At 40.1% G+C, this 23,500-nt stretch overlaps 1 protein-coding gene across 1 annotated transcript in view; it reads left to right on the top strand.

The window, feature by feature from the left end:
* Positions 1-23,500, top strand: part of LOC122788854 (annexin A5-like) — a 263,864-nt gene that overhangs the window by 216,746 nt on the left and 23,618 nt on the right. Inside the window, exons 10-11 of the mRNA XM_044055750.1 lie at positions 18,462-18,557; positions 18,653-18,711. Coding sequence (XP_043911685.1) covers positions 18,462-18,557; positions 18,653-18,711 — 155 coding nt within the window. The remainder of the gene's footprint in view (positions 1-18,461; positions 18,558-18,652; positions 18,712-23,500) is intronic.

The raw sequence follows: 23,500 nt of genomic DNA, 5'->3' as shown, positions 1-23,500 counted from the left end.
AACTGAGCTCAACCAACAAGCATTTACTTCCACTGAATTTTTGTTGAATGCTGCTCAACTTCTAAACCCCACAAAAATGAAGCCTCCCCTAAACTAGCCAGCCATAAATCAAACTTTCATCACCTCCAGCAATAATGCCATCAGATTAGTAGACCACACTAAACTTGAGCTCACAAGTGACATTGGTTGAAATCAATGCATGTCAAGTTATTAAAAAAAAAACTGTTCCCTGTACATGGCAAAACATTTCCTAAAAGATCTTGTAGCCTGTACCCTGTTATCCGTAATCTATGCTGCCTGATCTTCACAAATCTCCAAGCCACACTACTGACAGACTACAATAATACTATAGAATTGCCAAATCTGCTAATCTCCAGTATAGGGCATACCCCCCCCCCCCGTCTTGCCCTAAGGTAACTAAACTGGCTAGAAGTACACCACCACCTGAGCTATAGAACGGCACACACTACAACTAAAAAGCTGTTCAGCATTAAACATAATTCAATACTATTTACCAAACGGATCCTTGCAATCTCAAGCTAAATCCCTACTTAGATTAGTAAAGTCTCAGTTTGGCAAGAGAAGCATTGTATGCTAATGTCATAGCCAATGGAATGAAATCCCAGTGTACATCAGAGATGTGAACCTAACTCTTTAGTCTGAACATAAGACCCATTAGGTAAATGTGGTTCTGCCTTGCTCCGCATGAGGAGACTTGTGTACTTCCAACTCCACATCTTTACCTCTTGGAATGTAAAAACACACTAAACCAGCTTCCACCAGACATGGCTTACTTTCCTGTACAGGTTTTCACTTGCTCTTTGTTGTATTTTAGGTCTAGATTAAAAGTTTCCCTGTCAAGCCACACAGTAATACTCTCTCCAGTATTACTTCTGTCCTAAGCTCGCTAACTATACAATGTACCCACACCATCTAATAATCCGTACCCCTTGCCTGTTTTTCTTTTGCATGCCGTCGTATGGCTTTATTCCTCTCGTCTATTCTTTCTCTGCAATCCTGTACATAATATCCAGACAGTATGCCTTTTTCAACCATAATGATGGCATTTTATGTTCTGGTATCTTCGTGTCTTGTGTAATATAATGCATAATTTCACTGTCGGTGTGACTTCATAATACATGCAAACTTTTTCTTCTGGAGCTTTTCTCCCCAGGTCTCAGCTGAAAAGGAGTTGCTGTTAACTCACATTATCCTGGTAATCAAAAGCAAAAAATCCCAGCTTTTGACTTCCCACAAGATAACCTGGATCACTGAATTATTAGGATGAGGCATGTGAGAAGTCGATACTCAAATTGGTAACAGACTTGTTAAGAAAAATGAAGGCAACAGATTTTGGATGCAAAATTTTCCATTTCTTAAGATTCCATGATTTTAAGGCAGGCACATTTATATCAAAATGAAGATTTTGATATTCTGTTATGGTGAGAGGATTCAGAACAAGATATTTTATCTAAAAATCCCTAGCTTTACTAACAAAAAATGTAATGGTGCTCAAAAGGGTGTTGTAGAAATGGTTGTCTAGAAGTAAGAATTATTGCCATGAATTCTGTAAGTGCCTTGCCCAATCGCATACTTTGGAAATGAAGTCTGAGGAAATTGAACTCTGGACTACCTGCAACAGCATGTTAGCAGCTCAATCTTCTCTGTAACAACTGCCTGGTTATTGAATCCTTGCATATTAATCAGATTAGATATCCACTAATTAAACAAATATTCCATCTCTTAACCAGGAAAGAGCACAGTGATTCACATCAACCTTTCTTTTAGACCTAGACCTGGCCGAGGAGCACTGTCTCGTTAGGTTAGCATGTCATGCTCATAGTATACAAAAGGAAGGTGAGGGAATCAAACTCGGAACTATGGGGAGCTGTTTAACACCCTTATCTTAATTCTCTGTGCTGACTGCCAGGTCTTATTCCTTAAGTTCGGCATGGGTGATTATGAGCATGGTCAGACATATACAGCATGAACACATCAGTGCTGCACACTTTGATAAAATAGTGAATTTCAGAAATCCATGGTGGAATGTAAATCACCTCAAAGATAGTTAATTGGATCATGAATTAACATAGTAATACATTGTGTTCTCTATGTTGATCAAGTTTAGTTACTTTCATGTTAGGATTTACATTATACTTCCTAAATTTGTTGACTACTAGTACATTTTTCATTTTGGGGAAATTGTTTGCATACCTGCAAATCTATCACCCCCTCAATTTTTTACTGTTTTAATTGACTGGCTTGTCTTGATGTCCACAAATGCTATTCTGGAGAATCCTTGATGTAGTCACTGAAAATGCTTGATTGGGATTAAACTGCCTGCAGATCGGATTTGACTAGAATCTGATTACCCTCAATCAACATTTCATTCGATCACTTTCAACTCAAGCTATCACAGCCCTGGTTTTCTAGCATTTTTTCCTTTGTCAAAGATCCTGCTCATGCAAGGTCAGCAAACTGAGCACGTCACTTAATTGTATGTGTGCATCCATTGAGGACACTTTATTTTCCTACTAGAGATGAGATAAAAAAAGTAGAAGCTGAATATTGCACCAAGGTACTTTTTTCACATTGCTCACAGTTCAAAAACCCTTCTTGCAGAAGTAAAAGCAAATAAAATATTCCTAAATTAAGCATTTAATGTTTATACTGGCTGGCTCAGATGTAAGCTTCACTTCTATAAATTTAAGATTTAAATTTTGTTGGAGTCACTAGATGTCTGGGAGGTCTTTAATGTACAGTCTTCTAGATTTTTTTCTACACTGTGTAGATGGGGGCTATATAGTCGCACAACTGAGAACTTTAATAGTTGCTGCCATCACACAAGTAGACAAAGTAATCAATTCTCTTTGGGGAAACTGCAACTGAGGAGTTGAAGTTTAGGACTGTTTTCCCAGTGAGATGAAAACCTCATCCAGGATACACTCTGCAAAAGAGTATCAAAGCCATGAGCTTGTTGCTGACCAGAATTACCAGGGAGTTCTGTTACAGACGTTAGAATCTGCCTTGACCACAAGGAAGCAGTCATTTCTTCCCTCTCTTTAGAAGTACTTTGAAGGGAATGTGTATAGAAAATTCTGGATGCACAAAGTCTCTTGACTATCACTAGATGGCAGGCGAGTCAGCCTTGTACAAAACCCAGCGAGTTAGGTTTGTTTCCATCATACCGGACAGTCTATCTCTGTGCAGCCCTAGTTCTTTATAAAGACCCTTTGAGCAGCCCTAGTTCTTTATAAAGACCCTTTGAGAGAAAATGACATTGTCCTATTTACAGCATCTTTATTTTAATAATTTGGAGTGTAATTTGCTTGAGAAACTGTTTTGACGCTATATCTTGGGGGGGGGGGATCAGCCTGAACAGTTGGCAAAAGTGCTTCCTTGCTTTATGCAATACATTATACTATTGTCTGCTACAATATGCAGAGTTATTGCCAGAATGAAAGCTAATATCTCTGGTTTTGCATACATGTACTTCTCCTGATATGGAAACCAAATCCTCTGCATTTTTAGTGGTTGAAAATGTGTTGCAAGCATACTCTAATGGGAGAGGGACTTTAAATGGGGGACCAGGGTTAAAGGACAATTGTTGGATCCATCACCAAGTCTTTTGTCTGAGGGCAGAAGCACACATCTCTAATGGCCAGTTTTTGTATTTCTGCATGTTCTACGCATACCACTAGGCTCTTCTGACAGAGCCTTGCATAACCAATTTGCATAGAGGAACATCCCAGTATCTTCAAGAACTCTCATAAATTACTTTTTTTATTTAACTGAACAATTTCATCATCTGAACCCTGTGCTGTGGGACACAGAATGAATGCAAGTGTCCATTAAAATGACCCCTGAAAGTCATTGAGAAGGTAAGAAATGATGTATGTTTAGAACTCTGCCAGATTGTTCAAAACTCTGAAATTTGTTGAAGTACAGAGTGCAAGGTCTCCAGGGATTTACCTTTGTGGATTTTCTTTCATTTGTTTTTGATTTTTGTTTACTGGGAAAGTCCATCTGGGTCAAAAGTACTTGTTTTTCAGCAGCGGCCTGGAGAGAAAAGCTCCATACTTAAACATCCATGCACATACATATTTCTCTAATTTATACAGTGGGTAGGTATTTTACCCCTTTATACAGTAATGCATTCAAACAGCCGTGTACAAGCCTTATTTATTTTCCTTATTAAACAGAAGATAGTTTTATCTTGTTAGATTAATACATTTCAGTTCTTGTCATTTGACAGTGGTATATGTTGAGCAGCCTTTATATTTATAATAAGAGCGAATCATTGTGGAGAGATGTGGGAAGAGTGTAGGGAGGTCTTTAGCTGAAAGGTCACCTGTCAGGATATATAGAAAGGCTATAGGGAGCGAGTGTAAGCTACATTGGGGTGAGGGAGGTTTGGGTTGTGAGGAAGAGGTGTTAAATAGAGCTGGGATACAAGATGACTAAGGAAGAGTTGAGTAGAGCTAGAGGGGATATGGATTTTAGTGGTACTTTTATGTATATGAAGAGGGTACAAAAGATTGGTGAGAGGAGTGAAGGGTTTTAGGTGGTTGTCTGCTAGGGGTAGCAATGTCGAGGCTGTTGGCCACGAGTAGAGCATATCCAGGTATTTAGATGTTTTTTAAGGAGTATTTGAAGGCAGCCAGGTTAGTAATTGTGGTTAAGGGGAGAGTTCCAGACTTAGGCTGCTGAGGTAGGAATATAAACTTTGTCCTGGTACTTTTGAATGATTAAAAATGGGTTTTCAGACCTCAGGGCTCTGAGGGTATATAGATGCCCTATACAACTAAGGGCTGGGCATGTTAAAGGTTTATAAATTATGTGCAAGGTTAGAGCTAGACATAATGGGAGGTGGTTAAGGGAGTTCAAGCCATTGTAGCATATGCAATGCTTTGCAGTGGTGTGTGCTGGTCTGTGTTCATGGCAAACTTGGCCACTTAGCCCACTACCAGCCTATGGACAATCTGCCCGAAGGCATATATTAGCCCAGCCACATTGTGCAGATCTGCTGGACTTTAAGTTAGTGAATTGTGGCACCATATAGTAGGAAGGGGAGGAAGTAAGACATGGCGAGTGACTCTGATGTATTCAGGAAGTTTGTTCGTATACAGGATGCCTAGTTTCTGGTGTTTTCTCTTAATGTACTGGATATGGAGGTCAGACTTGAGTAGATTGTCTATAATGACTCATAGTAGTTTAGTGTGGGGGCCTGTTAATTACAGTATTGTCTGCAGAAAGGATCTTTAACTGATTTATGTTGCATGATTTCTTTGGCATAAAGAAAAGTTTTGTTAGGGTTAAAAGAGTTGACAGTTTGAGAGCCAGGTTTCAGTTTGATGGATGGAGTGCAGTTGAAGTGTGGGAGACACAGTTGGTAGTAGTCTGCATATTGTATGAGGGATGAGGAAGTGTGCAGGTTAGTAAAAATATAAATGTGCTAAGGATGGATCCCTGTGGGATTCCTGTAGGTTTGACAAAAGAGATGTTTAACCATTTTACAGTTTGGTTCCAGTTACTTAAACAAATGGAAAACCATGTATAGAGGGAGGTATTAGTCCTAGGTTGGAAACACTAACAAAGGAGTAAGGTGTGCGAGATAGTGTTGAAGGCTTTTGATAAATCAAGGAATGCTGATAACAAGGTTTACCCATGTGTCTCGCCCTATCTATATGGTGTCAGTGAAGGATAGGAGGGCAGTGAAAGTGCTGTGACTTGGATGGAAGCTATGTTGGGTTTGGGTAAGTAGATCGTGTAGTAAAAAATTACACAAGTTGCTGGTGAATGCATTTTTCCAATATTTGAGATGGGATGGTTATTTGACAGTTAGCTCAGTAGAGCTTCCCCCTTTGTGGACAAGAATGACGCATTTTTCCAGATGTTTAGGACTAGATTCAGAGATGGAGCTGTTAAGAATACTGATGGGATATGCAATGGAATTTAATCTTTGAGACTTGTAGAGACAGGTTGAAGAGAATTTGGCTGAAGTCATCTGAAGGAAATTGGATTATAGTGGTGCTGGTCAGGGGATGAAGAGGCAGGGGATTGACTAGCTGCGGAAGAGGAGCTGGTGTTAGAAAATTTTGATTAGTGAAGCTACAGATTGGATAAAATGAGCATTGAAGTCACTGGCTATTTGCAGAAGGGAAGCACCAGTGCATGGGCAGTGGTCTTTTTTGGTCCCAGGTTAAGTAGTGGAGATGGAGGAACAAAATATTTGGAGTAAGGTCTATGCTTTGGATGTGGATGTAACAATTTTTGTTAAATTGCTTTACTTGGTTGCAGAGTTGCATGAATACTTGTAGATTTTGGTTCCAGTGCCTCTAGGCTGTCCCTTTTTTTTCTTTCATGAGATTTTTACATGCTTTGGTTAACCAAGAAGCAGAATTGTTTTTTTTTACTGCACATTGGAGTTAAGGGCATTGGGTATTAGAAAAGTAGTATTAAAATTGGACTGCTGCATTTAAAGGGAGATGCTTCAGAAATGACCAATTTGTATTCAGTCGTTCATTAAACCGATCTTGAGAGAACTTAGGTTGCAGATGGTTTTAAGTGTTAAGTAGGTGAGTGGTGGTTCTGAGGGCACATATGGGTAGGTGATCACTTGGGGTATTGGGAAGTGTGCCTGTAGTAGTAAAATTAGCAGAATGGGATACAAGAATCAAGTCTAGTGTGGATTGTTGGGTATAGTTTTTACTATATGGAGTAGGACAATTGATTTGAGTGAAACCAGAGGCTAAAGGCTAATAGTATTGGTTGCATTGGGAGAGGAGTGTTGGCCAATCAAGGTTGGCATCACCTAAAATTAATTTTCTGAGCTCCAATATGCATGTCTTCAGGTATGGGTATATTCTGTCCCGGATGGGTATATTCTGTCCCGGATGGATGCATAGCACTAGGATTACGGATAATGTTTGGTGCTGTTAGGATCTTGAAAAGGGCAGTATCTCTGCATTTGTGAATGTGGGAATGCGGTCAGGAAAAGGAGTGATAATGAAGGTATAGTAGAGCTAATCCTCCTTATGGGGTGCTATCAAGTCTGGTTATGCTTTAGTTAGGGGTATGGTTTTTGAGTCTTGCATGAAAATTGAGCCATGTTTCAGTTAGGGCTAGTATATCTGGTTCATACTGGTTAATCCAAGCATAGAAAGGGGTTTTGTTTTAATAGGCTTCTAAGGTTTAGTGTTAATATTTGGCTTTTAGGACCTGGATGATTGCTTGATTTAAACATTTCACCTTTTCTTAGGTGAACTGAGCCAGGTATTTTGACAACTCTGGGTGTAGTCTAAAAAAAAAAAAAAGGTAAGTAAAGCAGACAAAATGGTCTACCATGAATCCTGCGCATCTGCAATAGGATTTACTCCATTAAAGGCTGTCTGGGTAATCTTCCATCAATTAACCCGAACTCTTCATTTCCAGCATCTTTCAAGTAGATCCACTAATGCCAGAATTAGGGGAGTCACTTTCTACCAATACATATAAATAGTGCGCCACAGAGACCAAATTTATTACCAAATACCTACCCCAACTCTAACAGTGACACTAGCGCCCTTCAGGTTAAACCTAGATGGGAAGGATGTCCATAAACAGTTACTCCAGGACTGACCTTTTTTCCTTGAAGGGTGGTGCAGCATGATGACAGGTAATTAATTGTCAGTGGTCTTGTAACATATTTCTTATCCTAAAGCAGTGATTTAGAGGTCTGTATCCTGAATTTCCTGTCACTAGAAAGGCATTCTCAGCAGACTTAACTGGATCTAAGTTTAGCTTTCTTTTCAATTTATTTTTCATAAACTATTGAAGATTTCACCATTCTAGAAAGGACCTTCACTGATTTGTTTGCAGCCAGGCAGAATTTTGAATGAAATTCTCATCCTCTTTCTACATGCAGAATTTTCTGATGCCAGACTAGCCTGAAGATGGTTTGGTAAATGGGGTTATCAGCAGTCTAGCATAGTGTCCCCACACTTTACACAAGGTCTATTATGACTTCCCTTGGACATCAGAGTCTCCTTTTAGTTCTTTTTTGCCATAAGAATGTATATATCATACTGATAACAGAACATATTAGTTCCATATCGGATCAGACTTGAGAGAATTATGCTTTTGACAGTGATGTCTCTTAATATAATCTGGTTGGTATTCTGATGGACTAAGACCTAGAAAGCGAAGCTCCCTTTGGGTATGTACATTTCTGAACCTCTGCAGCAAGTGAAGAGACCACAAAGGTTCCTTGCAAAGAAAATTCAGGGTCTTAAAGATCTGTCTTATGCAGACATACTGAAATCATTCACTGTCATACAGACTGCTTAGAGGTGACTTGTGCCTTGCATATAGAGCAATCTCTGACCCAACTTTAATGGAAATGCTGCACATTCACAAGTGAAATGACACATGGGTCACTCAAAGGACCTTAACCTAGTATGCGACAACTTGCTGGAGAGACATATTTGTCTCGGATGTTGTCCCACCTTTGGAACAAGCTTCCTATTCATGTTAAAGTGGTTGGTCATATTTAAGTACAATTTGGACTATTAGATGGGTAACAAATTTACTCCGGGGGTTTCACCTGTGTCCCTCATGGACAGGAGCAATTGGGTGCTGATTTTAGTGTCTGCTTGAACCAGACATCCTTTAACACAGGTCCCTGTCCAAGAGGGACACAGGTAGAACCCCCAGGTTAACTTTATGGTTACCCATCCAATCATCCAGATCACATTTGGAGAGCCAATGAGGTGCTCTTTGATGTGAAGTTGAGTCTATTCCCAAGGTATGGTAACTTCTGGGAGACAAACCTGTCCCTCCAGCAGGTTCTATTTATGTCCAGCATCAGGTTTAGGTTATTAGTGAGTAAACCCATGTGCCATTTGACATGTGGATGTGCAGTATTTCTTATAAAACAGGGTCAGATCGCCTTATATGAAAGACAGATCTCCTCTGAAACATTTAGTGCATCTTAACATTGTGTGCAATCTCACATCATTTGGCATATATTGATGTAGACTTGCTTGTCCAAGACTAGTCTAAAATTTCTCTGAAATCAATTTGCTTTAAGGCATTTTCTAGTAAGTAATGGCCTTGGCACCCAAATGGTTCACAATGTAAATATTTTCCTAAATAGTGGAGGAGAAATGTTAGTCTGCAGATGGCCAGCCTTCAGTTTTACTGGTCCAGCTACAGAAAAAGCAAAGATTCTCCAAAACCCTATTAAATGTTTTATGTGGGGGGGGGGGGGAGACGAAGTAGCAGTGTCTGGTACTAGAATGTCTAGTTCTAGAATGTCTATTGCACCAGGGTTACCACCTGTCCCACTTTGCGAGGGACAGTCCCTCTCTGGGCAGTTGTCCTGACAAAATTAAAAATGGCAAATGTCCTGAGATTGTAGGACATAATAATTTCCTATATTTTATGTAATAGTTGTATAAAGCAGTTATTCTGCATCTAAAATACCTAAATATTAGAATAAGCAACTAAAGTGTTATAAGAATAAGCTTTTATTAAAAAAAGTTAAGTTCTATCCTTTGTACTGACCGTGGATATGTTGGCCTGTAAAATCTGATGTTTGTCCCAAAAATGTCCCACTTTGGCCATTTGAAAAGGTGGTAACCCTAAATTGCACTCTTGTCATGTCTGGTGTTGCCATTCAAGTAACTTGTACCATTGCTGTTCTGTTCTACAACCCAAACTACCAATATAATCCATATGTCTACATCTGTCTAGGTGTGTATAAACAAGTATGAATAGCTGAGAAAGGTGTGTAAAATGTTCAATCCGTTGCTTAAAATAAGTCCTCACAAAGTCTGCATAAAAAATAAATCCATTTCCAAAGTGCACGAACACATGCTATGCTCAGCTGTGCTGTGAACTGAAACTACACACAGACTTGTAAAATGTTAGCCCTGTGGGTTCCAATATTGCATTTGCACACCCTGGGCCTGCATTTGAAACACTCGTATGCATGCACATATAAGTGCACACTATTGTATGCAGTGGTATAAAGTGAACAAATTTTGCAATATGCCCAAAGTAATTTTTTGATGAAATGGAAAGCAAGACCCCAGAATGATCAGGAAATCTGAAGGATCAGAAATCACAATGTCTCAATATGAAAGGTACTGAGCTTCTTTTGAAAAGCATTTTTCATATGTTAATTGCATAGTAAGCCAAAATCAAGGTGAATACATAATGGCTGTGAAACTATAAGCAGGTATGTCATTACTCAAAAATGAAGCCCAAATGTATAGTCGGACAGAAGTCCTTTGTCTAACAATTGCATTTCACACAACTGTGTGAATCTGCAAGGCAGTTGGAATCCTTTAGAGATTGTTCTTGCAGTTGCAATGCAACACAAAGCAGGTTTTAAAACAAAACTTTTCCATTGAAGGAAATGCCAGAAGGAAATATCGATTGTGTATAGACAGTGCTAGTCTTGGTCATCTGAGCAAACCTAAAATTTTGCCCTAGTTTTTCATGGTATGAAAAGGGGAGATACTTTCCCAGTTATGTAACTGGGAAAGTGATGGACAGTGGAACAATGGCTTATTTTATAGATCATGATTTTTTTCTGAAACCACACCATCTGGGTACAACTTGCAGCTGTGATTACAGTAGCATGCAAGAAATTAAATGAACCTCCTTGTTCATGTTTCTCCCAAATGGGTGCAGTTTATTAGTATAAATATGGCAGTATGAAAGTTGAAAGAAATACCATGACTGGAGTGTAATGGGTTCCTATCAGTACTTCATACGATCGGATTTTGAAGTGCAAGATGAATGAGATGATCGGATTTTGAAGTGCAAGATGAATGAGATGAGCGGTCTAGTTGATATGGAAAGGATGAGTCCTTGCATGCTCAATGGGTATATGCAATGGCTTGATGGCATTCATCTACATGGCTAAATGGAATGGTTAGGCTGTCCATTAGCATATGTCAACTGGATTATATTACACACAATATCACTGAAATTAAATATGCTGTCTGCACATCCTTACAAGATGTGCTACCCACAACTGTTGGGAGAGCGCTTTCCAAGTGTTGTATGCTTCATTTTTTGTTTGCTCTGAAGGTCTTGTGATAAATGAGAACACTGCATAGCTGTGGTTCCTCTTGAATTGTTCCTCACACTGAGATCACAAGGGGTATAAAATAAACATTAATGATTAAAGACTTTTAGTTTAAGCTGCCCTGTTGACATTAAATAACCACTGTTGTGGTTATTTTTAGAAAAATCTACTTTTGATGAGAGGTTTGCATATTCTCTACTAAAACTTGGTCTGAAAAGCTATTTACACTTGCAGCGATATATATATACATTTGACTATAAAAGTAAATAGACATTTTAAAATGGTTTGACTTGACATGGGAGCAGTATTAGGCAAGTGATCTTTGGCCATATACACCTTTTAAGTAGGCACACAAGTTCATACATATCCAAGCACTTGATACCGTCCACCCCCTCCCCAGTCATGGACATTCCTGGAGTATATTTGTCTAGCTATCGAATCAGCATTACTCTTAAGTAGCACTTTGATCACAATGAGTAAGAAAAGTGCAGTTGTGTGAAATCTTACTGTAATGGTAGATCACTAGTGTCTCATTGTCGCAATATTTACTCCCTGGGATATCCGGCCAAGGATAGGACAACTGTTCAGTATACCAAAGCCTTTACATCTGGGTACTGTAAATCAGGTTTTTTATACGTGCAAGGAATATGGTACGTATGTGATGTATGAACACCTAATCCTCAGAAATGAAGTGCCCTGGAAGAGCTAGAGCAACCCCAGAGGAAAGTAACTCGTACATCTGCTGTTATGGTAATATCTTGCACAACTGTACTATGTCCTTATCACTATTGCTGTAGTTTCTCTCCTGGAGAGTGCAAAAGCTACTGCACAGTATGGGATGAGAAGGCAGAGGAGATGTCCAAAAACCCAAGAAGCATGGCCCTGGCAAAACCTGCCTTGGCCCTAGAAATTACCTCCAACTTGTAGTGTTTGAACTATGTACAGAAGACTTAGTAGCAGCTTCCAAGATGTATCTGGTATTCAGACCCTTGAAAAAAGCACTAGAAGAGGCCAGTGCCCTGGTAGAACAAGCATGCACAGAAATCTGCCTGCCATGAAAATGTCAAAGAAATGACCTTAGAAATACAAAAGATTGTTTTTCCTGGCAAGAAAAAACAAAGCTGCTCAGATTTTCTAATGTCTTGTCAAAGTAATATCTGTGCTGCCTATGTAAATCCAAGATAAGTATCCTCACTAGGATCTTTTTTGGAGAGGCAGATGGAAGGGAGATGACTGGACTGATTAAAAGGACAAATCGTACCAATCCTTTTAATGTCCAAGGTGCTTAGACTGTCCCTGTGGAAAAACAAAAGGTAGAACCATTATGAGGTTTGAATTTAAAAAGTCTTCCAAGTACAATGTTGTAGGGAAGAAAACTGCAGGCTGAAAAGGAGTGTCAATTTCTAAAGAACAAATTGCAGATTACACACGTTGAGGCTAAACTATAAAAGTTCTGTGGTTATTTTTGAGTTAAGTTTGATTACTGTAACCTCTTGTCTGTTTTTGCATAGACTCCACTTGGCCATTTTGGGCTCCAGTTTTCCACTGCAGGACTTTAGTGACAAATGAACTTGCCAAACCAGTAGTGAGCAACTTTCACAAATAAAGGACCATAGAAACCACTGCAGAAGGGGGTCATGCTTCAGACACAAAATAGAACATCTATTCTCTCTAGTCACATGATTGTTCTAGCAGTGGGTGTTCTGATGTCCTGCAAAACCTGAAGTACATCCTCAGAAAATTGGTACCTAAAAGGAATCCAAAACCATATCCCCTAAAGTATAAATAGAAAGGTGGACCACTCTAAATCCCTTGTCTTGTTAGCAGATCTATTCTGTGAACTTGATTGCCCCTGGCCAGATAACAATCACCATTGCTGTCTGGGCCAAATGGGAGTCACCAGCAAGATTTTGGGTGTTCGTATGATCTTGTGAATGACCTTTGGGCTGTAGAGGAAGAGGGGGATATGCATATAGAAGCGTCCCCTTTCAAAAACTGCATAGCATCCACTTGCCAAGTCAGAGGACTTGGCACTTGAGCAGAAGAGAGTAGGTAAAAAGATCCACCTGAGGATTACCCCATTGATGCACAATATCCAGGAAATGCCTCCCTGTGAAGCATCAATGCATGATTTGTCCTGGACTTGCTTAGTAACTGCCACTAGATTGTGCTCTGAAGGAATGAAGACTACCTGAAGTCAAGTGATGTTGGCCTGCAAAATCCCAAGCCTGAAGAGCCAGCATGCAGAAAGATCTTCTCCCCCTTGCTTATTGATGTACCTCTGGATTGTGATATTCTCAAACAATTTAGGGGACTTATAACTCAAAGGTAGTGAAAAGGCTGGTGAGTTAAGTAGGGCCTTCATCTCATTTGTTTATGGTATGCTGGATGTTGATAGGACCAAAGACCCTGGATTTGTAACATGAACAGAAGCATTTGTGTACAGTTCCTGAGTAGGGAGAGTAACCTGGAAAGGCAGACCTAGATTCGGGTAAATCTTGTGACCCTATTACTGGAGCTTGAGCTTAAAACGAGAGGAACCAGATGCACCAGAGAGTGGCAGTGCTGGATCCAAACAGTTTTGAGAGAACATTGATAATCTCTTGTGGTGGTTGACAAAGGGAACCATGGGAATGATGGATGCAATGTCCCCCAAGCTCATAAATTCCCTTGCAGGAAGGACTTTAAATATGCAGTTAGAGAGGACCTTTGAGGGCAGGAGGCAAGTTAACATTGGAATGGTCTGCAAAACTTGGACATGAAAAGGAGTCAGTACAGACTGAGACTGAGAACCCCATGCTGTGCAGAAGCATCAGTAAAGATCCTAAAACAGGAGCTCCTGAGTGGGGGTTTGAATCAAAAGGTCATACAAATAAGGAAATATTTGAATTACCTGAAGTCTGCAGGTTACCACAGGGCCAGACATTTGGTGAAAACTCTCTGGGCTGTAGAAAGACCAAGAGATGAAGCAGAAAAAATGAGGGGAAGAAACATAACCCTTTCCTGAAGAGGTTGAACAGGAATGTGGAGGCAAGTCATTCAAAGCGAGGGATACTGGCATACTTAATCTTTCAGTGCAAGAAATCTAGACAAAGCCTGAAATGAGGGGACAAAGGCACAAAAATGAAGACTAATTTTAAATATTGATCTTATAAACTTAGAAAGTTGCTAGAATAACAGGATTTGAGGTGGCATTCATTTTTCTGAAGGGTATGAAGTCTGAAACTCAATTGTCATTTAGTGACTTCAGTCCTTGGATTATCCCAGGCATTTACCAGCGAACCAAACATTTTGAGGAACAGACAAGGAGGCAAAAATCTGGACATTGAGAAAATCTGGACAGTTAAGGTATGGATACCAGAAAAGCTTGAGAAAGCAAGAGGGACAAGTGTCTGAGCTTGAGAAAGCAAGAGGAAGAAATGTCTGAAGAGAACATATGGAAAACCATGAAGGAAGGTGCTGTAAAGACAGGTCTAGGATAGGTCTCCATGATCCCTCCTTCCTGGGAACTAGAAACATCCCAGACTAAACATTCTGCACTGGGACAAGGACAGGGTGGTTGGCTCCCTGAACTACCAGAGCCTGTAGAACCAAAGGAAAATGTAGAAACTGATGAGGTTGAGAGGCCTGAGAATGGAGGAAGGAACTTCCAAGCCATAAAATAATTTGGATTGTTTGAGCATTTGTTTGCCAGAATAGTCCAGCTGGACAAGTGTCCATTTTCAGCAGAGTTCTGGGGAGAAACTCTTACAGAGAAAATTTTAGAAAAACATTTACAAAAGAAATAGAGTAGTAGCATACAGATTGTAGACTTACAGCTGTTGGTATACAATAAGAGGATATTCCCCCTTTTGTTGAATCTACACATGTACAAAATATACAATGAGTAGATGGGAACCTGGTAGAGCATTGCAAGATATTTCACAAATGAGTATATAAATGTTTAGGTTTCCAAAGGTTCGTAGGTAGTAGGCTATTGGCCCTAGGGCTTATGTAAGCCTAGCCAAATGGTATCCTGGCTTTTGCACCCAAGAAAATTATTTTCCTGTGCCCCTGTCAGGCAGAGCCACAGAAGTGACCCTGGGGTGAATTTCCCATCTCCCATCCAATAATCAAGATTTTTCTTGAGTGATAATGAACTTTGATTATAGATAGGTAGTTGGGAAGTCTCTGGGACAGGAATCTATCCCTCCAGCATGTTCTGTTTATTGAAGTGACAAGGTTTAGGTCACTAGAGCATTCATCTCTGAGGGATTGGGATTTCTTTAAGTGGAGCATGTCCAACAGCTCTGAGTTTGACATAGCTTTGTATGTTGGGCAGAGATCGCCTCTGGGTAGGTGATGTGATGGAGTAAAGCTGGAGTTTTTTGAGATTGTCTGCGTAGGGAATCTGAGGCCGGTAATCAAGCAAATATACATGTAAGAGCATATACACATAGATGCACCATCTCTCTATTAATATATACAATATGTACACAAACACTGGCATACAGGGTGATTTGGGTTTTGTAGGTGGAGTATAGAGAAGGTAAGGTTGCTCATTTTAGTTGCATTAGTTGTGTTTTCTTGGGATTTAGTATGAGTCGAGTTAAGCCAGTTCTCTATTTCAGAGGAGGCTTCTTAGGCTTTTTATTGGAGAAGCTGGATGTCGGGTGCAGAGCATGGATTGTCAGCATATTGGACCATGTCCGCTTTAAAGGTAGCGGAGTTGGTTTGTGAAGATATTAAAAAGGGAAAGTATCCTAGCAGCTCGGTCCGAGGGATACAGGAATCTGGCTGTGAGGGATACAGGAATCTGGCTGTGAGGGATAAGTGACCTGAACGTCAAATGGAAGCAGAAGGTGCTTGGCTCCTAGGATTCTGAAAAGACTCTTCTGGAAAACTCTCCTAGATGCTGTCTTGCCTTCAAAGTTTAGGCTACCTATAATAAAAGGAAGGCTTAGAAGGGTAATTTCTCAAACTTGCACAGGAGACAAATTTTCAAATCCTGCATAACTTTACCCTTATCCTTTTAGGGTCTTAAATAATTTAGCGACAGCAGTGTCAGAGATTCTGGTTTTCTAAGTGAGAATCCATTAATTCTTACTCCAGGCAAAGCCTGGAGGCAAACACATGCAGCTGCCTTGGAGGATGCATCAGGAGCATCAAAGCTACACTTAATAGAATGGTTAGCCCCCCCAAGTAGAACTCAAAAGGGAAATTGCATCCAGACGTCTTGCCTCAGTCAGGCAAATCAGGTACAATGCCCCCAGTTTGGGAGAGAAGGCAGGGCATACCTGTACATGTCATGGCTGTTTAGCAGAAGGTAAAGGCTTGGAAGAAACCAGCAACTTGGATTGTTTAACAGCAGAATCAGAGAAAGTTTAACTTAACCTCAGGAACTTTATAGAACCAGTTTGTTTTTTGGGGGGCAGGAGGTTGAGAATCAGGGGCCTGAGAAACTGCATTAAAAGTATCCAGGAGGGCAGCCAGCCCTGGAGGGACTGCAGAAGGCTGAGGGGAATCTATTTGCAAGCATTCATAGTAACTTTAGAAAATCAGAAACCTGGGAACACCCCCACTTAGTGTTGCATCATATGAACCACCATATCCCCAAAAGTCAATTCCTCCAAGAGTCATGAGAAAGCAATTCCTCAGGAGTAAGCCAAGGACTCCTCACCAACGTTTCCCTCTTCATCAGTGGAATAGGGTGTTGGGAAGGAGTGGAACACAGGGGAATAGGGTGTTGGGAAGGAGTGGAACACAGGGGAACAGAAGAGCAATGAAAAGCCCAAGAGTAAAATCCTGCTATTCTTTGTGTTGATCTTGGCCACAGGTGCCACATGCCAAGAGAATCAACTTCTAGGAGGTTCAGACCCCTGCTTTGATTCAATAAGAGCACCAGGCACCTTTTCCCTAAAGTATTTGGGGAGTCCCCTTTGGCCCCTCTGAAATCAGCCGTGGTTTCCCCTCCACATCTACACCAGATGTAGGCACAGCCTCAGTGGACATGTGGCCAAGCAGCTCAACATTGCTGTCCAACTGTCATGGCAGAGTTAGAGAACAGTGACCACTAGATGGTCCATCCAACCAGACATCTGGAGGTTGGACAGCAGGAGCCATCTTTTTTGGCTGTCTCAAGGCAGCTGAATGGCAGGGCTGGCAGATTCGGGCATGGTACCCTGAACCAAAGGCTTCCGTCACTAGTTCCCTGAGTAAATGAGAAGATGACAGATTGTCTTGGGGACAAATACCTGACTTATCTCATTGCAAATAGAAGTGGGTAACACCAAAGCAAAAAGGCACCATCCATCTTTAAGGGGAGAATGTGCCTTCCGCTTGCATTTTCCCTTCTTTCTTGTTTCTAATTACCATAGTTTACATGTCCTCCAGGAAAGAGACCCCACTTAGGGGAACCAATTTGGTGAACAATTTGCAGACCAAATTCAAATGTAGCTTTCAGACTGGCTGTAGAGAAGTTCTGAGTATATGGCATTTGTCATATGTACCTTACACCTTGCATGTAGGACATTCACCTGTCGTATGATGCCCCTGAGGATGCACGTGATTTAGTATATTGGCTGGATGTTTGGTTATCTTCTGCAGGATGTCCCTGGGAGTAAAGAATACTGCAACAGTGACAAGGACATCCTCTCCATAGCATTTTTACTTGGTGTAGATTATGGTGTGCAGCATTGCAGTATATATGCCACCTCAAGTGTACCCTAAATATCCCACTTCCTATTGGGACTAGTACTGTCAGCAAAGGCCAATTAAAATGACCTTCCCAAGAATATTTACATATGACCTAGGCTGGGATGTAAATAGGCTGCACAGTAAGTATTCTGGTCAACTGGTATGTATATTTGGCTAAAACTGGCATATAGATATATATAAGGTAAACTTCTTAAAGTCCGTAACTATGGTATAAGATTTTAGGTTACTGCCTGACAGCAACAGGAATTGAAGGGAAGCGGAGGCCTAGTGGTCAGTATACTAAGTTACTGACATTAATTTACAATTGCTCATTAGTATTGGTCACTGGAGTGGTTCATATATTTTGAAAAGGAGATGCCCAAAGCTGACAGTGTGGGTATGCTTTGTTTAATCTGAGCTATAAAACTTGTGCTCTTTTTATTTAATATGCTGTTTTAGATATTACTGTGGACTTCATAGGTGAATAATGGCTATGCCAATATACTTTTCACTAAGGTTTATTTTAGGAATTCCTGTATCTTCTCTATGGATGAGCATTGATTTGTTCAAAAATAACTTGTATAGTTTGCACACTGATGCAAAGATTTGTTAATCTGTACCAGAGAATGGCTCACTAGTGTCCTATGATGGTACATATGAGAGGCAAAATTTCTGATTTTTCATGCTGCATGTACTTCTCTTGCAGTATTTCAGGAATATCAGAACTTGGCTGGCAAAAGCATTGAGGAGAGTCTGAAACGAGAAACCTCAGGCACACTGGAAGCTGCTTTGCTGGCTATAGGTAAGAATAACCAACGAATACAGAGTAAAGTCTTGGCTGTGTCTGTCTTTCATTACTGTTTAATGTAATACTAATCCATCACTCTTGGATTCTAGTGGCATGTATAAGGGATCCACCTACGTATTTTGCTGAGCAGTTGTACTGTGCAATGAAGGTAGGTCATAATCTTTTTCTTTTGTCTTACAAATCAGGTAATTTGTATAACTAGACCATATAGCAAATCAGAGGTTTGGTGTTAACATTGACGAGGGTGATTTGGTGGGTCTCAAGTGAAAAGCATGAAGAAATGGATTTTACAGCAGTTATTTTAGAATTGGCCACAGTTTTCATTTGGATATTTGATATTTTTAAAGGTTGAAAGGGACTGTCCTACATAAATGAAAATGTTCAAGAAAAATTAATTGAAATGTCTCTATTGATCCTGAAAGAGCTAATTAAGAACAGTCCACTTTTAACCCGGTTTTGTGGATCAGTACCAATGGAAAGGTTTTGTAAAGTGGAAGAAGGAATGGGTATTACAGTTCTTTGAAGCATGTTTGCGCATCACTGAACTGCAGACTATGAAGTGGGAGCTTGCTCCTGAGACAGTTAAGGGAAATTCCAAGACTACTTTTCTTGGGCTGCTGACAGACTGCATTATCTGAAGCTCGTTTAGTGTTGCGCAGGGGTCTACAAATCCAGCTGGATATAATTGCAATTGGAGACCATTTGGACTGGTAACTGGTCATAACTGGGCAGCTATAGTCCATAAAAACATCAGAAAAGCATTTAAATACATGCAATAAAACAGTTGGATCCACAAGAAGCAGGTAATAGGAAGGTCAAAGCATCAGTAGGATGAGCACTAGTTCCTTAAAGGCACAATGCTGCGTATAATATTCATTCTCCCTTTTGAAGAGAATGAGGTAGATATGGAAACAATGAATTTGGGGTGGTCAGGTTGCAAGACTTACAAATATCAGCAAAGCTTTCCCAAGTGGTGGTGTGGGCCATACATCTGTGTGACAGAGCCTGTCTGTAATGCCAGAATCCTAGGTTCAAATAGGTGGTCCAACAATTGCAGATAGACAACTCTGAAAGCAGAGGGGAAGGACTGACCATCTGTGGAGGATGAGGAAGACACTGCACTAGGTGTTGCATTGAACAGGCTGCCAGAATTAAGGAATCCCAGGATAGACCAGCACATCAGTACATAATGCAGATATGTACGTGCAACATTGCATAGCTAAAGCCCAACATGAGAGATTCATACCTCCACTCCAACTTCTGAGGGGTGGGAACATTAAATGTACAGAAGAGAATCCCCCGCTAGTCATATTTGCCTTTCACCTGCCCTTCCTGGAACTACCATCGTTGCCAACAAAATGTTGCTTACATGTATGGGGAGATGTAAATGGTCTCATCTAAGGATAACCATTAATCTGTCAGGAGCCTTGGAAACCATACTCAGCACAGCAGTGAGTTGATATCAAATGGTACCACCCACTTTGACCCCAAGAATATTGCAAATATGTTACTAAGCAAGTTTACCTCTGACTCCTCCCCTCTTGTCACTTGCAAGACTTCTTTCCACAGCATTTGGTCAGTACCTCCTTTTTGAGTACTAAAAATTCTCCAGAACCAAAAACTAGTTCTGTGGGTCCAACCAACATATACCGGGTTATCTTGTTAGTATGAAGCATTGCCTTAAACTCCCTTATAAAGCCATGTAACCTAAACCTCTCAACTGGCTGTACTCCTGACACTCTGAAAGGTGCTACTGTGGTCCCCTTTCACAAGGTTTTCCAAGTCGGTGACCCTGAATACAGATTGATTAATTTAACTTCATTTGTAAGAACACCATGGAATTCAGGAGTAAGGATGTTGGCAGCTTACAATCTCTACCGACACCAATTTGACTTAGTCAGGGGTAGATCCTGCCTACTTAACATGCTTCTGAATGTTACAAAAGAAATTGAAGACAAATCTATGAAAACCACCTATGTAGACCTTGTAAGGGCTTCCAACACAGTCCCACACTTTGGCATTATTCAGAAATTGACAAAGCTAAATATAAACAAACTAATGGGACAGCAAACTGGTCCTGAGCCCACTCAGTCAGGTTGGTGGCACCTTTTCCTCAAATTGTCACCAGTGGTGTCACTTGAGGATTGTGTTGTGGGTCTAGTGTAGTTGTGTGTACTTCACTGATGTCCAAGCTGACTGTCCTTATTGGCTGACCAAGTCTACTCATGACTGCAACCTTGAGCTTATCTACACTTGAGGAAACAGCCATATCCAAGTGGCCTCACTGGTAATTCATGGTGTTAGGACCATGGAATAAATCTCACCACACAGCAGTATTGTATGGTCTCCGAGATCCTAACACCCCACTGCCAACTACATGAATGATGCTTCACTACAGATGGTCATTAAAGACCTGATACCATTTTATGGCAATGACCTTGCTTCTGACAACCATGTATCGTTTAACAAATTTTACCAAGCAATCTAATTACTAGAAGCTGAAGTTACTGCCTCACTCTACATCTCTATCTAGCTTGGACTTGAATATAATGCCCCATGAAAAAAATGTGTTCTCTCAAACTTGTGTAGTGCATCTAAAAGCTTTGTCACTGTTTACAAATTCTTAATTGAGGCCTCACCCTTGGGGTATTGGGTAGGTACAAGATGACTGCATGATAAATTAGGAAAACTTTCCAAGGCAGTATTGTGGTGCTGCCCAGGTTCTTCAAGCTACTCATTGGCTAGTGACTTGGGTCTGTTACAGGGAAGGATAACATGGGTTTGGATGACCTGGTGCACAAGAGGCCCTGGGAGCAACTGATAATCTCAGGACAGCCAACAAAGAAATTAAAAAAAAAAATTAATCTGAACATATGCTAATTTGCAACAGCTTTGAGCTGCTTTGGTGCTGGAAAAAGTGATTGTGCAAATGGACAGAGCTGTAGCTAGAGCAACTGGCATCCTAGGAAATGTCTAGAATAATGCTCCTCTACATAATTTGACTACAAAGCAAAGCCAAGGACCAAACTTTAAGCAGCCACAGTCTGTGCTGCTAATTGGCAGCAATCAGCATGCCATGCCAATTGCACCCTAACAACTTGCACCCAGGGCAGTTGGCATGGTTACGTTAGCTATGGTAGTGTATGTGCTGGCTGGCCTGCATAGTACACTATAAAAAGGAAAGTTTTGAATTACAAGTAAAGTGAACAGACTGGGTGGGTAACCACACATTCACCCTAGGTCTGACAGTGCAGTGGGCTAAGACTGAGCTTGTAACAATTTGCTTCTTGTAGTCCAAGGTTTGGTTCCTTTAGCCTTCATTTGTTTAACTCAGACATACTTATGGGATAAATTGGGCTAGGGTTTTGAATGATTTCCTGGACATCATACTTAAATACTTGTGAAGATGCAATTTGACCCTCAGCCTGAATGATGAGATAAATTGTGTTTTCAAATCTAAACCTCAAGTGCGTTATCACCTTTAGCCCAATAAGTCAAAACTGTACCACTCGGGTTAACTGTTTTCAATTATACCAACAAACATGCAGGTAGTAATTCCAGTTTGTAGAGGACGTTCAAGACCAGGGCTACCTTTTTTGGATTTTTCCGCCTTTGAGATCACAAGACTAGCCAACTGGAATAACAGTACCAGCACGTATAAAACGACACTACATACAACGAAGAATGGAGAGGACATGGAAGTACAATTTATTTCAGCTAAGGTTTGAAGATGTTAACTTTAAAGTTAATTTGATTGCGATTCCGACTTTCTAGGAAGTACAGTAGATTTATTAAACTAAATGGCGGTTTTTTTTTTGCAGGAGATGGTAGGCTTGGGGTGATAGCAAGGTTAGACATTTGTGTCAAAAGGCTTCCACGTGTACAATTGCATAAATGATTGGCACACTTTAATTTATTAGAATGGGATTTTAATTTTGTACCAGACATGTTAATACTTAAAATTTTAAAAATCAATAAGTTGAATTTTCAAATTCTGTTTGTGATATGTTTTGGGGGAAACTACGATACCCATTTTAAAAAGTGTTTAGCCCACCCCTTCAGAGTTTTTAGTTGAGGGTGAGTTTAGGAAGTTTGTCACCCTTTAATTCCTTTAAGTGTTACGCAGGTTGATAAAGGGAAGGTTGATTTTTATGGACACTGCCGATTTTTTGCAGTAGAAAGTATATAACTAATGAAAATATTTATGTATTTGTTTTAGGGGAATGATTTTTTGCTTATTCAAAAATTCAGTAAGCTTATAAGTTGTTCGTTTTTGTTGGTTAAAAGGCCTGATATACCAGAAATTTTTGGTATCCCTTAGATGCACAAGGATATAGGTAACTCCAGTCTGTGGCTCCTAACAGATTGAAAATCCTTGGCTATATTTGTAAATACCAAGTTAAACATTTATTTCTCAAATTACATTGAGGGTCTTGACATTTTTATGCCAGTTATCAGATATGCAAGGTTAGTGCAGGCATTGTTACCATAGAGAGTAAAGATCTTTGGTTATTCCAAGGGAATTGGGTCGAATTTGTTTTTTAAAGCTATTTCTTTTACTCTCTCAGTGATAGTGCATGGATACTTTTACCCAATAATATCTTTTATTTTGAGGGTAAGCATTACAAACTATGCTGAGGGGGGCTATGGAGTCTGTGGCAGCACTGATTGATTTTTGCAAATGTTTTTGGCATTGGGAAATCAATATGGTGCTGAAAAGTTGTGTTGAACTGTATACTCTTTGGATGACTATTTTTTATATGGACTTGGGGGGTGGAGAAGCTAAAAGGGTTTGAATATTTGAATGGTATTCCAAACTTTGATTTATTTTACATTATGATTTTGACTATTTTTTGAATATATTTCTAAAGATGAGATAAATGTTCTATTTCTGTTTATAGGAAACCTACATTTTAGTAATTTATTTACAGTTTAAT

Source organism: Protopterus annectens, chromosome 14.part0 (assembly GCF_019279795.1).
Source record: "Protopterus annectens isolate FY-2018-M chromosome 14.part0, PAN1.0, whole genome shotgun sequence".
In the NCBI taxonomy this organism is placed as follows: domain Eukaryota; kingdom Metazoa; phylum Chordata; order Ceratodontiformes; family Protopteridae; genus Protopterus; species Protopterus annectens.
This window is presented reverse-complemented; position numbering and strand designations above follow the sequence as displayed.